Source organism: Sus scrofa, chromosome 1 (assembly GCF_054392235.1).
Source record: "Sus scrofa isolate SSC_HxYL_T2T_F1_AM1 chromosome 1, Sscrofa_HxYL_maternal_Yorkshire_Landrace_v2.0, whole genome shotgun sequence".
NCBI lineage: Eukaryota > Metazoa > Chordata > Mammalia > Artiodactyla > Suidae > Sus > Sus scrofa.
In genome coordinates, this window is record NC_139383.1 from 250,068,064 (window position 1) to 250,083,677 (window position 15,614).

The following is a 15,614-nucleotide window of genomic DNA, read 5'->3' on the forward strand; positions in this document are numbered from 1 at the left end:
TGGCCAAAGAAAATCACATGGCCGAATCCAGATCCAGGGGTGGAGAAATAAATTCCACTTGCTGGTGGGAGCAGCTAATGATATTGACCATTTTTGAGTCTGCCACACCCTTTTTAATGACTACAGAAGAGAATTCATATGCATGATTTAGATGATTCCCTATTGTTGGATATGAAGGTCGTTTTTTATTTTTTTGAGTGTTTATTACAGGGCTATTAAGCACTGTCTTCATGCACAAACACTGTATGCTTTTTATATTGTTGTCTCTGATTAGGTTCCTAGAAGTGGCTTCCTTGGTCAAGTGATATCAACCATTTGTTCCTTTTTTCCGCTGGGAAAATTCATTTTTATTTTCTAAGTATCAGGCTCCTTAATATTAATAGACCTTTTCATGAGGTATGATTTTGGCATCAGAATCCCCAGCAAGTCACTTGTTTCTTCAGTATGTACATGGACCTATGTTCCTTGAAAGTGCTACCCACTTTGGTAAGTGAGCGTTTTATTCGAGCACAGCTCACTTGTCACATCTTCCTTCCCCAGTGACCTCCTGCCCCCCAATTACAGCAAAGCTCAACTGACCGAATGGCATTCTTCTCTAGACTCCCTGAATAAGCACCTTGGTGAGTCCGGTTTGTGGGGTCCCACCGGGGTCTCTTCAGATCTCAGTTCAGGTAGAAGCTGTTCTGTGGCAGCTTCTGTCTGTCGGCCAGTCACTTATGTGAGATTCTCTTGTAAACTCAGGAGTGGGTGGCAAGTCCCTCCTGGGGATGGAGGGGTGGGGCATGGAGGGAAGATAAGCTCTGAGAATGCTTATGGGACCCAAGACCTTTCCTGGCAGAGCCCCCTCCTCCCTCTCGCCACCTCCCGAGTCACTGCCCAGCCAGCAGCAATGCCAGCCCTGCACTCTGACCCCTGACCACAGCGTGGAGCCTGAGGGGTGGCTCCAAGGACACCCTGTGAGGATGGCTCAGGACCCAGATCCTGGGTATGTGGGGTATGCTGTCCCCACTCTCTGTCCTTGGGGAAGTCATGGCTCTCGTGGCGTCAGATTCCTCCTCTATAAAATAGGGATCTCAGGAGGAATGATAAAGGTACCTACCTTGTGGGGTTGATATAAGAATCATGGGCAATACTACAGTCCAGTCATAGCTCAGTGCCTGGCTTACTCAGTGCTCAAGAATAAATGGTAATGTTTAGCAATTCCCTGTAATCAGAGTCTTCAACTCCAGCCCATGGGCCACTGCCTGTTAATAAATAAGTTTCATTAGGACAGAGCTCTGCTCACTTGTTTCTGCCCTGTCTACAACAGCAGAAATGAGTGGTTGTAGCAGAGACTGTATGGTCCTCAGAGCTGGAAATATCTATTACCTCACCCCTTACAGAAAAGGTTTGCCAAGTCTTTCTCTAGAAGACATAAGAAATTTCCCTCTCATTTTTTTTTAGTTTTATTGAAGTATAGGTCATTTACAAGGTCGAGATAATTTCTGCTGCACAACAAAGTGACCCAGTCATACATACACACACATCCATCCTCTCTCAGAGTCTTTTCCCACATGGTTTCCACCTCCTTTGAGGCAACCCCGTGGAGGCCCATGGTGTCACTGTCACCCTGTGATAGAGATGGATTCAGGGGCACAGAAAGGTGAAGTATCCTGACCAAGGTCACACAGTTAAGGAAGTAACACAGCTGGACATGGGTCCTTTGGCTAGTGGTACCCACCACTGCTACCAGGGCTCTCAGGTTTATAATTCCAAAGGTATTAAAATTCTATTATAATACTGAGCATAAGAGCTCTGAGACTCTAAAGAACAGCAATGGCTGCTGTTCATTGGATGCCTCCTGTGGACAAGCTTGGTGCTGAGCCCTGGTAACCAGCAGAGGGGATCTCCCCTTGGGTGCTTCCAGTCTAGAGCAGAAGTCAAAGCAGGCAGGATGTTACACCAGGGAGGGGATGGGTCACCAGCTACTGAGTATGGATCTGGGGACATAGCCTGGCTAAGGGTTATGAAAGACCCTGCCAAGGAAATGATCATCCAGTTGACACCTGCAAGGCATGTATGAGTTAGGCTGGCCCCCCCCAGGGTCAGTGGCGCTTTCTAAGCAGAAAGACTAGCGTGTGGGGAGGCTGAGAGGCCAGACAGAGCCGGAGCCTTCAGGGGAAAGGGGGAGGTGCCGGGGAGGCTGGAAGATGGCAAAGGGCCGGACTCTGCTGGCCACATGGCCGTGGAAGTTTCTGAGAAGTCTGGGGGGTGGGGGGAGTTTGTGGCGCAGTGGAAATGAATCTGACTAGGAACCATGAGGTTGCGGGTTCGATCCCTGGCCTCGCTCTGTGGGTTAAGGATCTGGCATTGCTGTGAGCTGTGGTGTCGGTCAAAGATGCGGCTCAGATCCTGTGTTGCTGTGGCTGTGGCGTAGGCCGGTGGCTACAGCTCTGATTAGACCCCTAGCCTGGGAACCTCCACATGCCATGGGTGTGGCCTTAAAAAGACAAAAAAAAAAAAAAAGTTTAGAGGAGGGAGCCGATCAGAGGAGTACAGAAGCAGAAGCACAGAGACTCCAGGGGCATCCTCAGAGTGACTCTATACGAAGTGGGGGATGTGCCAGCCTAAGAAGTGGCCCAGGCAGTGGGAGACACCAGCCTCACAGCTTCTCTGCACCAGATCCACTGCACATCGCCCTCTGCTGTGTTCTAACTGCCATCTGCCTGCCCTGCCTCCTCCCAGCCCTTGTCAGGGAACAACCACCAGGCAATCTTTTGTTATCTTTCAGTTTCTAGAACTTCCAAGAACATTACACTTTCAGTTCCCTATCTTAGACACCAAAGGTCACGGCGAGGTGACTATAAAGCAGAAACAGTAGGGAGGAGGAAGAGGAGAAAATCAGTCAGCTTTCGAATGTTCCCTTAGTCTGTGTCCTTCTTTGGGAATTCACCGAAGGCATGATCTGTGCACTCTCCTTAATTTGCACCAGGTTAGTCTTTCATGCCTTGGTGCAACTCCCCACAAAGACTGTCACTAGCCTTGAAACCGAGTCAAGAATCAGTGTCAGAACAGAAAAAGATGCTCCTTGTTTAAGGACCTTATCCTGGGGTGCCGGGACCTTTGACAGGAGGGAGATACCAGCCCCTGATCTGAATTGTCCCTGCTCTTGAGGCACTTGGCTGGGGAGAAGCCGCTTTCTTTAGCGACAGGGAACCCCCTTTGCCTCACCTCCCCCTTCCTTCTGGAAGAGCCACTGACACATGTTTTTCCACCCATGGAGATGCCTACCACATGGACTGCATGATGCGGATCCACGTGCAGTATGAGAAGACCTGGCAGGAGTGCCTGGCCGAAGTGCAGAAGTGCAAGGTGGGCGAGGAGGGAGCAGAGGGCACGGGTCCTGGTGTCCCCCAGGCACCCCCTGCCCCTCTCCAGCCTGTATCCCCTGCTCTCCCTCCTCACCGGCCTCTGAGCTTCCTGAAGCTGTTCCCTCAGCCTGGACCCCCTCCTTCCCAGCTATGCCTACCCACCCCTCAGTAGCCCCAGCATGACCTCCTCCAGGAAGCCTTCCCTGCCTCACTTGGATCACCCTAGCCTCCCTGCTTGACCCTCTGTATCGCTCACAGCCCTTGACATTATTTATTCCGTGGAGATCATGTCATGGGAGTTATTTCTGATGGCTCCCTCTGTAAACAGTCTTGCCCCTGCCATCACGCCCATTTGACCCTCCATCCACCACCTCTGTTAGGGAGCAGGATAGTGAGTTCACTCACAGCCCCCTTTGAGTGCAGTGCCTGGTTTTCTGAGGTCCAAGGACATATGGTGCCAAAATCCCCCCTCCCTGCCTCCTTGTTAAAACTATTTAGATGAAAAACCCCAAAGAGATGATCTAACCTGGTGGCTATAGTGGCAGGAGTCCCCAGGCCATGGGGGCCCTGCCTGCAGCTCCCAAGAAGGTCCTGCTCCTCTACCTGTCACATGTGTGTAGGTGGAGCTTTGGCTCTGCCACCAAGAGTCTGAGGTGAGCAGAGTTCAAGGGGAGCAGAGTGCTTTCCAGAGTGATGCGCGGTGCGGGTGCTGTGGTCTCTGGGGGCCGTGCCGCCTTCTTGCACCCACTCTCATCAAATGCCACAAGGTCCTGCAGAGTCATGTCGCCAGCCCCATCTAGAGATGAGAAGACCAAGTTTGCAAAAGGCCCTGGGGCTTGGGGGTAGTTATATGCCTCTCAGTCAGCCCTTTAGGGGGTGTCAAGCCTTAGGGGTAAAGCCTGCAGGCGCACCTCCGGAGGGCCCCCCCCAAGACTATGCCCCCAGGTGCTCTCCTCCTCCTCACTCACCCCCTCCCCTGGAGCCCATGGCCCTTTGGCTCCCGCATGCAGTGGGAGCTGCAGGGGCTGCGTGCTGATGTCTTCATGTACCCACGTACCAGGCCTTGAGTCTGACGGAGGGCAGCTGGTCTTCCTCTTCCACTGGAAGTGTACAACTGGAGACAAATTTTAAATTGAGGGGAGGTTGTCTGATTCTATATTTTGTGTATAAACCAAGGCTTTATTAATATAAAGAGCTTGCTTTCCAAGTGGCATACTTCCAGCCCTGTCTGGCTTGCAGCAATGCTGAGGCCAGGTAGAATAGTGGTTTATGCCTGCAGGGTCTGCAGCTGGATAGTTCCGAGTTCAGATCCAGACCCAGCACTTGCCAAGGGTGTGGCCTCCAACAGGTTCCTGCACCTGTCTGAGCCTTAGTTCCCTTATCTGCCAAACTGGCTAATGAGGACACCTCTGGGGGATTCAGTGCACAGGGCCAGCGCACAGCACCAGGACAGAGTGGGTGGGTAAAGCTGGACCATCTCTGCTGCTCTAGGGGTTTCTCCTGAGGTTCTCAGGATGAGTGGGAGGTAGTCTCAGGAGAGCACCAGCCTGAGGTGAAGCCCCCACCAGCCCTAAGCCAGATTCTGCCTTGTTCTCCAGAAGCAGCTGCTAGATTGGAAAGCCTTCACTGAGGAGGAGGCAGAGAGCCTGGTGAGCCCGTCCTTCTTCCAGATGGTGGGAAGTCTCCAGAGGAAGGTGGAGGCGGAGCTGGAGGTCTTGGATGTGCGTAACTGGGGACCTCGAAGCTGGGGAGCAGGGTGGGGGTCACCCGGGTGGCTGGCTGTGAGGAAAGTGGGAGTCTGGGGGCTTACAACTTTCCTGTCACTGGTGAGTCCATCCCTCTTATCACAGCCAGCCCCCTGGAGCAATCACCTTGCACCCAAAGTTCCAGGCTCAGCAGCACACCCCCCCGCCCCCGCAAGACTCCCCAGCAACCTGCGGACACTCCAAGCAACTGTCTCTCCTGGGCAGTGAGTTCTCCCGGAGCCCTTGCCGAGTGTGGGCGCTGAAGGTCACAAGGAGCTTTAAGCCCATGTGCCATGATGTTTAGAGTCTGGAGCAGGAGTCAGCAGACATCTTCTGTAAAGGGCCAGACAGTAAATACTTTAGGCTCTGTGGGTTCTCAGGTTTCCGGCACAAATTCTCACTCTGCTGTTGCCATATGAAAGCAGCCCTAGGCAATGCAGAGACAAATCAATATGGCTGTGTTACAGTACAATTTTATTTACGGACCCTGAAATTTGAATTTCATATGATTTTCACATCATTAAATAGCTTCTTTTGGCTTTTTTTCTGCCATTTCAAAATGTAAAATCTGTGCTTAGCTCCCAAGATTAAACAAAAAGGCTAAGGGCCACATTTAGCCCACAGGCCATAGATTGCCAACCCCAGACCCCATAAGGCCATAAAACACACATATGAAAGAGGAAAGGGTGAGGGTTTAACAGTGGACTGTGGTGTTTGGCCTAGATGCTGCATCAGGGAATTCCAAAGAAGGAGAAATGCCTCAAGCTGAGATGGGTATGGCCCACCTGATGCCCAGGCTGGTGTCTAGGGTGGCACCTTCTTCCTTCTAGATCCCAAACTCCATGTTCTTCCTGTCAGTGACCTCAGTGGCCACGGGACAGGTGTGGACGTGGGTCAGGTCTAGACATGTGACTTCGGGTCCGCCAGTCTAAGGGCATGGCCTTGGACAGACCAGAAACTGTCTCAGAGGAGGGGGCCATGATCCAAGATGTGGCCCAGAAGATGACCTTGAGGGACGGTTCCCAAGCAGTGACTTCTAGTCCCTGCAGACACAAGGCCCCACTGGCCAGCGAGGGAGCCCACGAGTGAGGTCCTTCTCCTCACCCTGGGCCGGTCGGCACTTAAGGCTCCTTCTCTGGGTTCTATCACTGCAGAAATCCTTCGAGGCCTTGGCGAAGCAGACAGAGCAGCAGAGCTTGGACCTCTTCAGCTACTTCCAGGAGGCCGTGCAGCTGTGGGAGGCACATCAGAGTCTGCTGTTGATGCAGGAGCTGGAGCTCGAGAAGAGGATAGAGCAGCAGCGGCAGAAGCACAGCCAGGAGAACCAGGTGTGGCCCTAGCATCCAAGGAGCATCCAAGGAGCCCCCACACGGGATGAGTGAAGGGCCACACCCAGGTTGTCAGCTGCCCAGTGGCTCTGCTTGGTGGCCCGTGAACTCAGCCAACATTCATATGCAAAAGAAGAAAAAAAAAAAGAAAAGAAAAAGGACTTCCATCCATACCACACACTGTATTTTACATATTTTATTTTTATATAAAAATTACCCCCCAAAGTATCTTAGGCTCAAATGTAAAGCCTCAGGTTCTAAAACTTGAACCAATGGGAAACTGAGGCTTACCTCGGTCATGAGACTGCATGGGGGTAAGAGGATTCTGCCTCAGTCGGGTCCAGGCTGTGCCATGAGCCCCGGATCTGGATATGTCTCTGAGAGACAGACAGCCAGACCGGGGGTGGGGGGGGCATGCATCATCTACCTCTGGCAGTGACCTGCCCTGGTGGGGTGGGTGTGAGGGACATGTCCCTGAGGGGTCCCATCAAGCAGGGTCTCCAGGGATGGAAAGTAGACAGAGAAGAACATTCCAGGCAGGGAGAAGAGCCCAAAGGCCCAGAGCAGTGAGACTAGGCATGGTGGCACATTTGGTGCCCCTTTTGTAGAAAAGTCCTGGACCTCAGCCCCAGGGACAGGGTCTCTGCATGTCACATACACTCTACAAGCTCTGGTAACACACATCTGCTTCCTCCTGTTTGGGGTGTGGCTACCAGGCCCAGGAAGCTCACCTCGATAAGCTCTTGGACCAACTGAGGCAGCAAAGCTCTGAGGATACCCTGAAGTTTCACCTGGAAAAGGCCAAAGATTATCTGAAGAACATGAGATGCAGGTAGGTAAACCCGACTCCAAAAGACAGAAGGGGATGGCCTGGAATTCGTATTCAAAGTCAGCAGCTGCCTGCTTAGGAGCCCAGTGCAATGCTGCCTCTAATTTTGGAGAACATTGTGGTTCTTTGCAACTTGGCCCTCAGCCAACACAAAAGCTTTCGGGGAGAATTTTGATGGGAAAAAGTCATGGAGGGAGGTTTCAAGACCATGCAGTTTAAAGGTCAAGAGCATGGGCCTTCTTCCCCCTCCTTTCTTTCTTTTTGTTTTTTTTTTGTTGTTGTTGTTGTTTTTATATTGTTCTTTTTTAAAAAAAATTATTTTCCAATTTTTTATTGGAATATAGTTGATTTATAATATCATGTTAGTTTTAGGTATATAGCCCAGTAATTCAGCTTTATATAAAAATATATGCATGTGTGTGTATCTTCACATTCTCTTCTCTTATACCTTATTACAAAATAGTGAGTGTAGTTCCCTGTGTTCCTCCCCACCTTCTTAAATTTTATTTTATTTTATTTTTATTTTTGTCTTTTTGCCTTTTCTAGGACTGCTCCCTCGGCATTTGGAGGTTCCCAGGTTAGGGGGTGAATCAGAGCTGTAGCCACCGGCCTATGCCAGAGCCACAGCAACTCGGGATCCGAACCACGTCTGCGACCTCCACCACAGCTCATGGCAACGCTGGATCCTTAACCCACTGAGCAAGGCCAGGGACCGAACCCTCAACCTCATGGTTCCTAGTCAGATTCGTTAACCACTGCGCCACAACGGGAACTCCAACCTTCTTCAATTTTAAAACATATATGTTCTTTATTAAATTAAAAAAGTTAATCAATACAAACATGTAGGAAATTCTCCTCATTCCTACTCAACTCTTGCTTTTTATGGATATAAACATTTATATATATGTGGATATATATGCACATACAATGGTTTTAAAATAAAGATTTGGTCATACTATGCAAAGTGTTCTATAACTGCAGTTGTATTTCCATTTTTAATTTATTTTTTTTCCCCTCTGTACAGCATGGGGATCAAGTTGCTCTTACGTGTATACGTTTTTTTTCCCCACCCTTTGTTCTGTTGCAATATAAGTATCTAGACATAGTTCTCAGTGCTACTCAACAGGATCTCCTTGTAAATCCATTCCAAGTTGTATCCGATAACCCCGAGCTCCCGATCCCTCCCACTCCACTCCCCCCCACCCCCCCCAAGCAGCCGCAAGTCTGTTCTCCAAGTTGTATTTCCATTTTTAAATGACCATGTAGAATTCATTAATATGGATGCTTCCTAGTGAGTTAACCATCCTCCAGCTCATTCGCTTTTTAAGACTGGTGCCAGTTTCTCAATATTAAAAACAGTTCCCTGTGAACAGTCCTATATCTTTGTACAACTAATTCTGTGAGCACTGTTCACAGGAATGGAATGGCACTGCCAACTGATTGCGTTTTAGATTCTGAAGTTCATTTTAAGGCAAATAAGTAACCCCCTGAACCTCAGTCTTCTTACTTTGGAAACAGCTAACAGTCTGGGCCTGGGGGCTTTGGAGTATTTATTGGGACAATGAAGGTAAAGTTCAAGGACCGGGTTAGGACAGTGGGTGGGAAGTGGGAATCCATGAGGTCTGGGGCATGGCTCTTGGCTGGGGTCTGTCACACCCAGCTGACCTCCCGCCCCCACCCCGCTTAGGCAGTGGCCTCCCCTCCCTCCCTCCCAGGTATGAGAGTTTTCATGGCCTCCTGACAAAGGAAGTGATGGAGTACCCAGTGATCATCCTGAAGGAACTCAACTCCTACAGCTCCACCCTCAGCAGATACTTCTGTGTTCGTGAGGTTTTTGAACAGGTATGGAAAGGGACACAAAAAACCAGCCACTCACCAAGAAGCAAAAGGGGAAAGAGGACTTCTAGTTCTTATTTGCCTTACTTCTGAGTGCCTCTCTAACCCTTGGGGAGTTAGAGTCTCTGTCAGGACATCAAGAAGTACGAAGCTGAGAGCATCTCCTAAAGAGACCATCTATTTCTCAGATTAAAAGGGGTTGAAAGGCTTAGAATCTAGGCCTCAAGGCTTGAATGGAATTGTAATAAACAAGTTAATTTATATGATTCTTTGAGGTCCATTCAGCCAACCCTCCTGATATACAGCTCTGACCTCCCCACTCTCCTGCTCAACAGGAGCTCTGCAGCCCCTCCCAAACCCAGCCCCAGTCCCTCCATGACCACAGAGGCCCTACATCTGGTTCCCACCCTGAAACTCCCCAGTTCAGCAAACTCCTCACTCTTCCTGCATCTGCCACTGCCCCCCTGCCCTTCTTCACCCTGCTCCTCTGCTGGGGTCCTTCTGTCTCCACACACCCCAAGCCCACCCGTATTCCCAGCCACTACCGAGATCCCACCCACACAGTCTGACCCTTATCTCCCCTTCCTCACTGGTTCAGTCACCTCTCCTCTCTCCAAATGTGCTTGTATGGCGGTTGCTGTCAAATGCAGTTCAGGGCTCCGACTGGAAGGTGGTTCCTGAGGGCAGGAGCACGTTCCTAACTCTCATCCAGCTTCAACTGTCCTGCCCATGATTCAGACACACCGAGTGCTCCCTGGCCAATGCATGAACACCCAGAGTGCCCTGGTCTGACTCTCCCAGAGTCTCCCGCATGTGCACCTGGAGTCCTGCGTGGCCAGAGCTGAAGATACTTGGGGTCGCTGCTGAACCTGGTGGGGATTTCCCATAGACAAGGGGTTCCCAGCTCCTCAGGGAATCCCTCTCCTTGGTGGGGATCCCTGTCCCAATTGCTTGTAAATGCTTCATGTGGCTCCTGGATTGAGGTGGAACTCAAGCTTCTGGAGGTCGAGCTTACCAGTGACCTTTGAGATCATCCTGGTTGTCTGGGTTAACATATAGGTGCTACTGTGGTCTCTGAGTCACAGAGAGGATGCTGAGCCCATAGGATTTAAGGGGCTTACCCAAGGTCACCCAGCTTATGAGGAGCTAGGATTCAATGTCACTGTTATCCATGACAACTTCACCCAGAGTCTGTGATACAGGCCATCTGCAGGGTTAACCAGAGGGCTCCCGGACCAGGTAGATCATGTTCATTCTACATATTTGCATCCAGGAGTGGGTGCAGCAGATTCCTGCCCCTTTGTTCACATCTCTCAATTTATACTTCTTGTTCTTTGCTCCAGATCCCAAAAATGTATCAGAATGAGATTTTATTCTCTGATTGCTATTGTGTGATGAAAGCTTGGCTAGCCTGCTTAGGATTAAGGAAAACTGGGAACACCCTGATTACCCCTGTGAAATAAGTGGTCAAGGCCTGCATCAGATGTTGAAGGGGGTGGGGGCAGGTCTTTTTCTTAGACAAAAAGAGATCCCCTTGGTAGTGGCAGTCTGGAGGAAGGCAGCCCTGCTCATTCAGTTTCCTGTGTTGTTTCTTTGTAGAACTTGGAGGGAGACGTTGTTTTCCAGTTGAGGGAACCAGGTAACACTTGCACAACTCACGTCTCAGTCTCCCTGACTTCACTCTTGTTTGTCTGGGGGCTGGGAGGCCCAGTCAGGCTACACTGGTAACCTGTCTCTTCCTGGGCTTTGGGCTTGATCATCAACAGAACCACATGAAAAGCAATTCCGGGAGAGAGTGAGAAAGCTGAGGGGAAAACGTGAGCCCAAAGTGGATGTAAGCAAAGGGGAGGAAAGCGTAAGTCGGGGGACCAGTTCCCTCAGGCCAGCAGAAGAGACAGAAGAAGAAGAAGATCAAGAAATCGAGTTCCCCACCAATCAGAAGGTGGCAGTGAGCCCGCAGAAGGAGTCTGTCCTGAGTGAAGAGATGGATGAGTCCAGAGAGGACTCTAGTCCAGGATTAGAAGAAATGTGGGTCGAAGCAGACAGCTTCTTAAAATCACCCCTGAGCCAGGAAACTGTGACAGTTCAAGAAGAGGAGAAGGAGGAGGACAAAGAGGAGAAAGAAGAGGAGGAAAAAGAAGAGACAAAGGAAAAAGTGGAGGAGGAGAGGGAGGAGGAGGAAGAAGAAGAGCAGAAAGAGGAGGAAGAGGAGGAGGAAGAGGAAGAGCGTGCAAGTTCATCTATAGATGAGGTAGGCCAGCAATGGATTCACTCTCAGTATGGAAAACGAGCTGTGTTCACTGTGTGTCCCTGATACAAGCTGAGTTTCCCAGTGGCACAGCTCCATTGGGGTGTGTGTAAAGAATAACAAATGGGAGTTCCCATCGTGGCGCAGTGGAAATGAATCTGACTAGGAACCATGAGGTTGCAGGTTTGATCCCTGGCCTTGCTCAGTGGGTTAAGGATCTGGTGTTGCCATGAGCTGTAGTGTAGGTCACAGACATGGCTTGGATCTGGTGTGGCTGTGGCTGTGGTTGTGGCTGGCAGCTACAGCTCTGATTGGACCCCTAGCCTGGGAACCTTCATATGCCATGGGTGTGGCTCTAATAAGACAAAAAGACAAAAAAAGGATAACAAAAAGAAAAAAAAGAATATCAAATGTATGCACACCTTTTGTCAAAGGGATCCAGTTCTTATCTCACAGCAATGCTTTTTAAACCCACCTTCCTTTCCTCACATCCTACTTGCAGCCTACTCTAAAATCATCCCTGGACCTCCCTCATCCTCCCTGGTCCTCTCCCTTTCCAAGCTCCTCTTTATTGTGTAGATTCATAGCCTCTCCATTCCATCTCTCTTCCCATTCTCTGGTTGCATTAACAAAAATATCTGAATCCAAGTCAGCAGACAGCTCTCTTTGGAGTGCAGGGAGGTGACTCTCAGTAAATCTTGTCCTCCAAACACATTCCAATGCATGGAACAGTACGTTGAATTCCATAATCATGAAATTGCAAAAGACTTTTCCTACATTGCTGTGGAAGAATGAGCATATGAGACCACTTTTTGAACAGGGGCCCTGAACTCCAAAGCCCACAGGCATGTAATAGAAAAGAGGGCTGGCCACCAAGTGTAAAACAGTGACAAGTGGTGAGGACTATTGTCTTAGTCCAGTCAGGCCCCTGTGACAGAATTCCATGGACTGGGAGCTTATAAATAACAGAGATTTATTTCTCACAGTTCTGGAGCCTGGGAATTCAAAATCCAGACACTGACAGCTTCAGTGTCTGGTAAGGCATACTTCTTGGATCACAAACAATTGCCTTTTTTCTGTGTCCTTATGCAGCAGAAGAGGCAAGAACTCTCTGAGATCTCTATTATAAGGGCACTAACCCCATTCATGAGGGAAGGCCCTGCCCACATGACATAATAACCTCCCACAGGCCACCTCCAAATATCAGCCCACTGGGGATGTGAATTTCGAAGGGATATTGACACTCAGTCCATGGCAACTGTGCAGCCATTATTCAGTTCCATCTAACAGTGCCATGTAGGAATGCAGACTCAGAATTGCCAAATTTTCTGATTTTTAAGAGAAATTGGATATCCAAATTTCTAGGTAAAATCTCCCGATTTTAAAAGAACCATCTGGATCAACAACAACAACAAAAAAATTACAGGCAAGATTTGGCCCACAGGTTTACAACCTCTGATGTCAAGGAATTTGTGGTAGGGCTCACCAAATCCGTTTGATGTTATCAAGTCTAAAGTCTTGTCTTCGCTTAGGTCAAAGCCCAGGAAGAGAGTCTGGGGGAGGTCACCCAAGAGGACATGGAGTTCTTCACAACCTCCAGTGGGAACACTTACTTTGTCTTCCTCCCTCTGGAGCAAGAAGAGAGTATCACAAAGCCCCACTGCAGCTTTTCTACTGTTCTCCTCAATGACGCTTCTGGTGCCAAGGTCCTGGAACAAGTGATCATTCCGTCCAGACTAATTTTAGAAATTAAGAAACAGTGAGTAAAAAACCCTTTTATTCTCGTTCTCTTTGAGCGTTACTGACAGGGTGAAATATTATAACAATATTGGACTAGTTTCCACTAGAAAAGAAAACAGGTAGGCAATTGAGGGTAGAGATGAGAAACAATAAAAAGTAGCAAATGCCCAGGAACCTTTTGCAGTCACAGGTATTCTCTGTGAGAGTAAGCCTCCCTCCTGCCCCAGGAGGTCCTGCTGGTCTGGGCCTTGTACATGAGAGAGTGTTTTCCCTACAAGGTGTTTCTGGGTTCTAGATCCTAGCATGTCTTTTTTTTTTCCTTTTGTTAAAAAAAAATTATATGGATATAGATCACAGTTATATCAGTATGGTATTTTTCTCTGATTATGTGACGACACACTGAATGTAGAAAATTAGAGTTGAAAAAAATACGGTGAAGAATATAGAGTAATTTTACCATTTTTTAGTAATTCCTAAGTTTCTTTCTCAGCCTTCGTGGTTGAATTTGGAACAAACATGAATTTTTTTCTTTTTTTTTAAAGAAATTGTTTATTATAGTTGATTTACAATGTTCTGTCCATTTCTGCTAACTGTGAAAATTGGCATTTGGACTTTGGATAGCATTTGTGTTGCCCTCCTGATACTGCAGTATCATAGCTAGGACTAACCAGCTGGAGATCACCTGATGAGTCTACCTTCTATGTTTACGTACAGGCAGGAGGCCAGAGGCAGGGAGTAGAAGGAGTAAAGTCAGGCCTTTGGACGCTCTTCTCCTTCCTCTCAGCAGCATCTCACCTTGAAAATGTCTCCTGACTCGAACCTCCTCCTCCTCCTTCCTCTCTCACAGGCCATTGGCTGCCTCTCATAGAACATGGAATGAAGAAAAGCAAGGACCCATCACCAGAGCTAATATTTATTCAGAGGGTTTAATACTTTAAATAAGTATGAGAGGGGGACTGCAATTAGCCCATTTTACAGGTGAAGAAATTGAAGCTCAGGGTTAATAACTTGGACAAGATCTCTGAAATTGAAAGCAGTAAAATCCAGGATGTGAATCTAGACCCGGTAATTGCAGTCTTGAACCAAATATTATGCCATCTAATAAAAAAAAACAGTTCTATGTTCAGCTAACTGGGTGTGCATGTTGAAGCATAGCATACATACCGAAAAGTATGAAAATCATGAGTATAGAGCTCAGTGAATTATTCAAAGGGAATCCATCCAGTAATCAGTACTCACAAGAAAGAGAACACTACCAACCCTTCAGGAACCCATTGTCACCTACCAGTCCCGAGTCGCTGCCTTCCTTTACCCAAGGATCGCAAATATTCTAACTCCAAATTAGTTTTGCTTATTTTTGGACTTTATTTAAATAGATCATACATAATGCATTTTTTTTTTTTTTTTTTTTTTTTTGTCTTATTGCTATTTCTTTGGGCTGCTCCCGCGGCACATGGAGGTTCCCAGGCTAGGGGTCGAATTGGAGCTGTAGCCCCTGGCCTACGCCAGAGCCACAGCAACGCAGGATCCGAGCCGCGTCTGCAACCTACACCACAGCTCACGGCAACGCCGGATTGTTAACCCACTGAGCAAAGTCAGGGACCGAACCCACAACCTCATGGTTCCTAGTCGGATTCGTTAACCACTGCACCACAACGGGAACTCCATAATTCATTCTTTTATGTCAGGCTTCTTTCAGTGGTTTGCAAGATTCATATATATTCCTTTTTTTTTTATTTTTATTTTTTGTCTTTTTGCTATTTCTTTAGGCTGCTCCCGCGGCATATGGAGGTTTCCAGGCTAGGGGTTGAATCGGTGCTGCAGCCCCCGGCCTATACCAGAGCCACAGCAACGCGGGATCTGAGCCGTGTCTGCAACCTACACCACAGCTCACGGCAACGCCGGATCGTTAACCCACTGAGCAAGGCCAGGGACCAAACCCGCAACCTCATGGTTCCTAGTTGGATTCGTTAACCACTGCACCACGACAGGAACTCCCATATATATTCTTGGGTGTGGCTGTAACTCATTTTTATTTCTATATAATATTCTGTTGTAAAAGTAAAACCCATCTTATTTATCCATTTTACTACTGATGCACATTTTTGTTGTTTCCCATTTGGGGCTACACCAGTAATGTTACTCCGAACGTCTTTGTATGGCTGAATAATATTCCACTGTGTATATATACCACATCTTCTTTACCCACTCCCCTGTTGATGGACATTTAGGTTGTTTCCATGTCTTGGCTGTTGAAAATAGTGCTGCAATGAACATCTGAGTACATATGTCTTTGCGAGTCGTGGTTTTCTCTGGATAGATGCCCAGGAGTGGGATTGCTGGATCAAATGGTAGTTCTGTTTTTTGTTTTTGGAGGAATATCCATGGAGTTTTGCATAGTGATTGCACCAATTGCCATTCCCACCAACAGTGTAATAGGGTTCCCTTTTTTCTACACCCTCTCCAACATTTATTGTTTGTAGACTTTTTGACGCTGGCCATTCTGGCTGGTGTAAGGTGGTACCTCATAGTGGTTTT

The 15,614-nt window shown here is 48.3% G+C and overlaps 1 protein-coding gene across 8 annotated transcripts in view; it reads left to right on the forward strand.

The window, feature by feature from the left end:
- The window catches only part of CCDC180 (coiled-coil domain containing 180), a 66,142-nt gene that overhangs the window by 14,345 nt on the left and 36,183 nt on the right, over window positions 1–15,614 (forward strand). For all 8 annotated transcript variants that reach the window (XM_021085122.2, XM_084990309.1, XM_084990348.1 and 5 more), the window contains 9 exons: window positions 541–620; window positions 3,263–3,351; window positions 4,949–5,071; window positions 6,250–6,423; window positions 7,140–7,255; window positions 8,968–9,094; window positions 10,688–10,727; window positions 10,855–11,339; window positions 12,869–13,095. In XM_021085122.2, coding sequence (XP_020940781.2) covers window positions 541–620; window positions 3,263–3,351; window positions 4,949–5,071; window positions 6,250–6,423; window positions 7,140–7,255; window positions 8,968–9,094; window positions 10,688–10,727; window positions 10,855–11,339; window positions 12,869–13,095 — 1,461 coding nt within the window. The remainder of the gene's footprint in view (window positions 1–540; window positions 621–3,262; window positions 3,352–4,948; window positions 5,072–6,249; window positions 6,424–7,139; window positions 7,256–8,967; window positions 9,095–10,687; window positions 10,728–10,854; window positions 11,340–12,868; window positions 13,096–15,614) is intronic.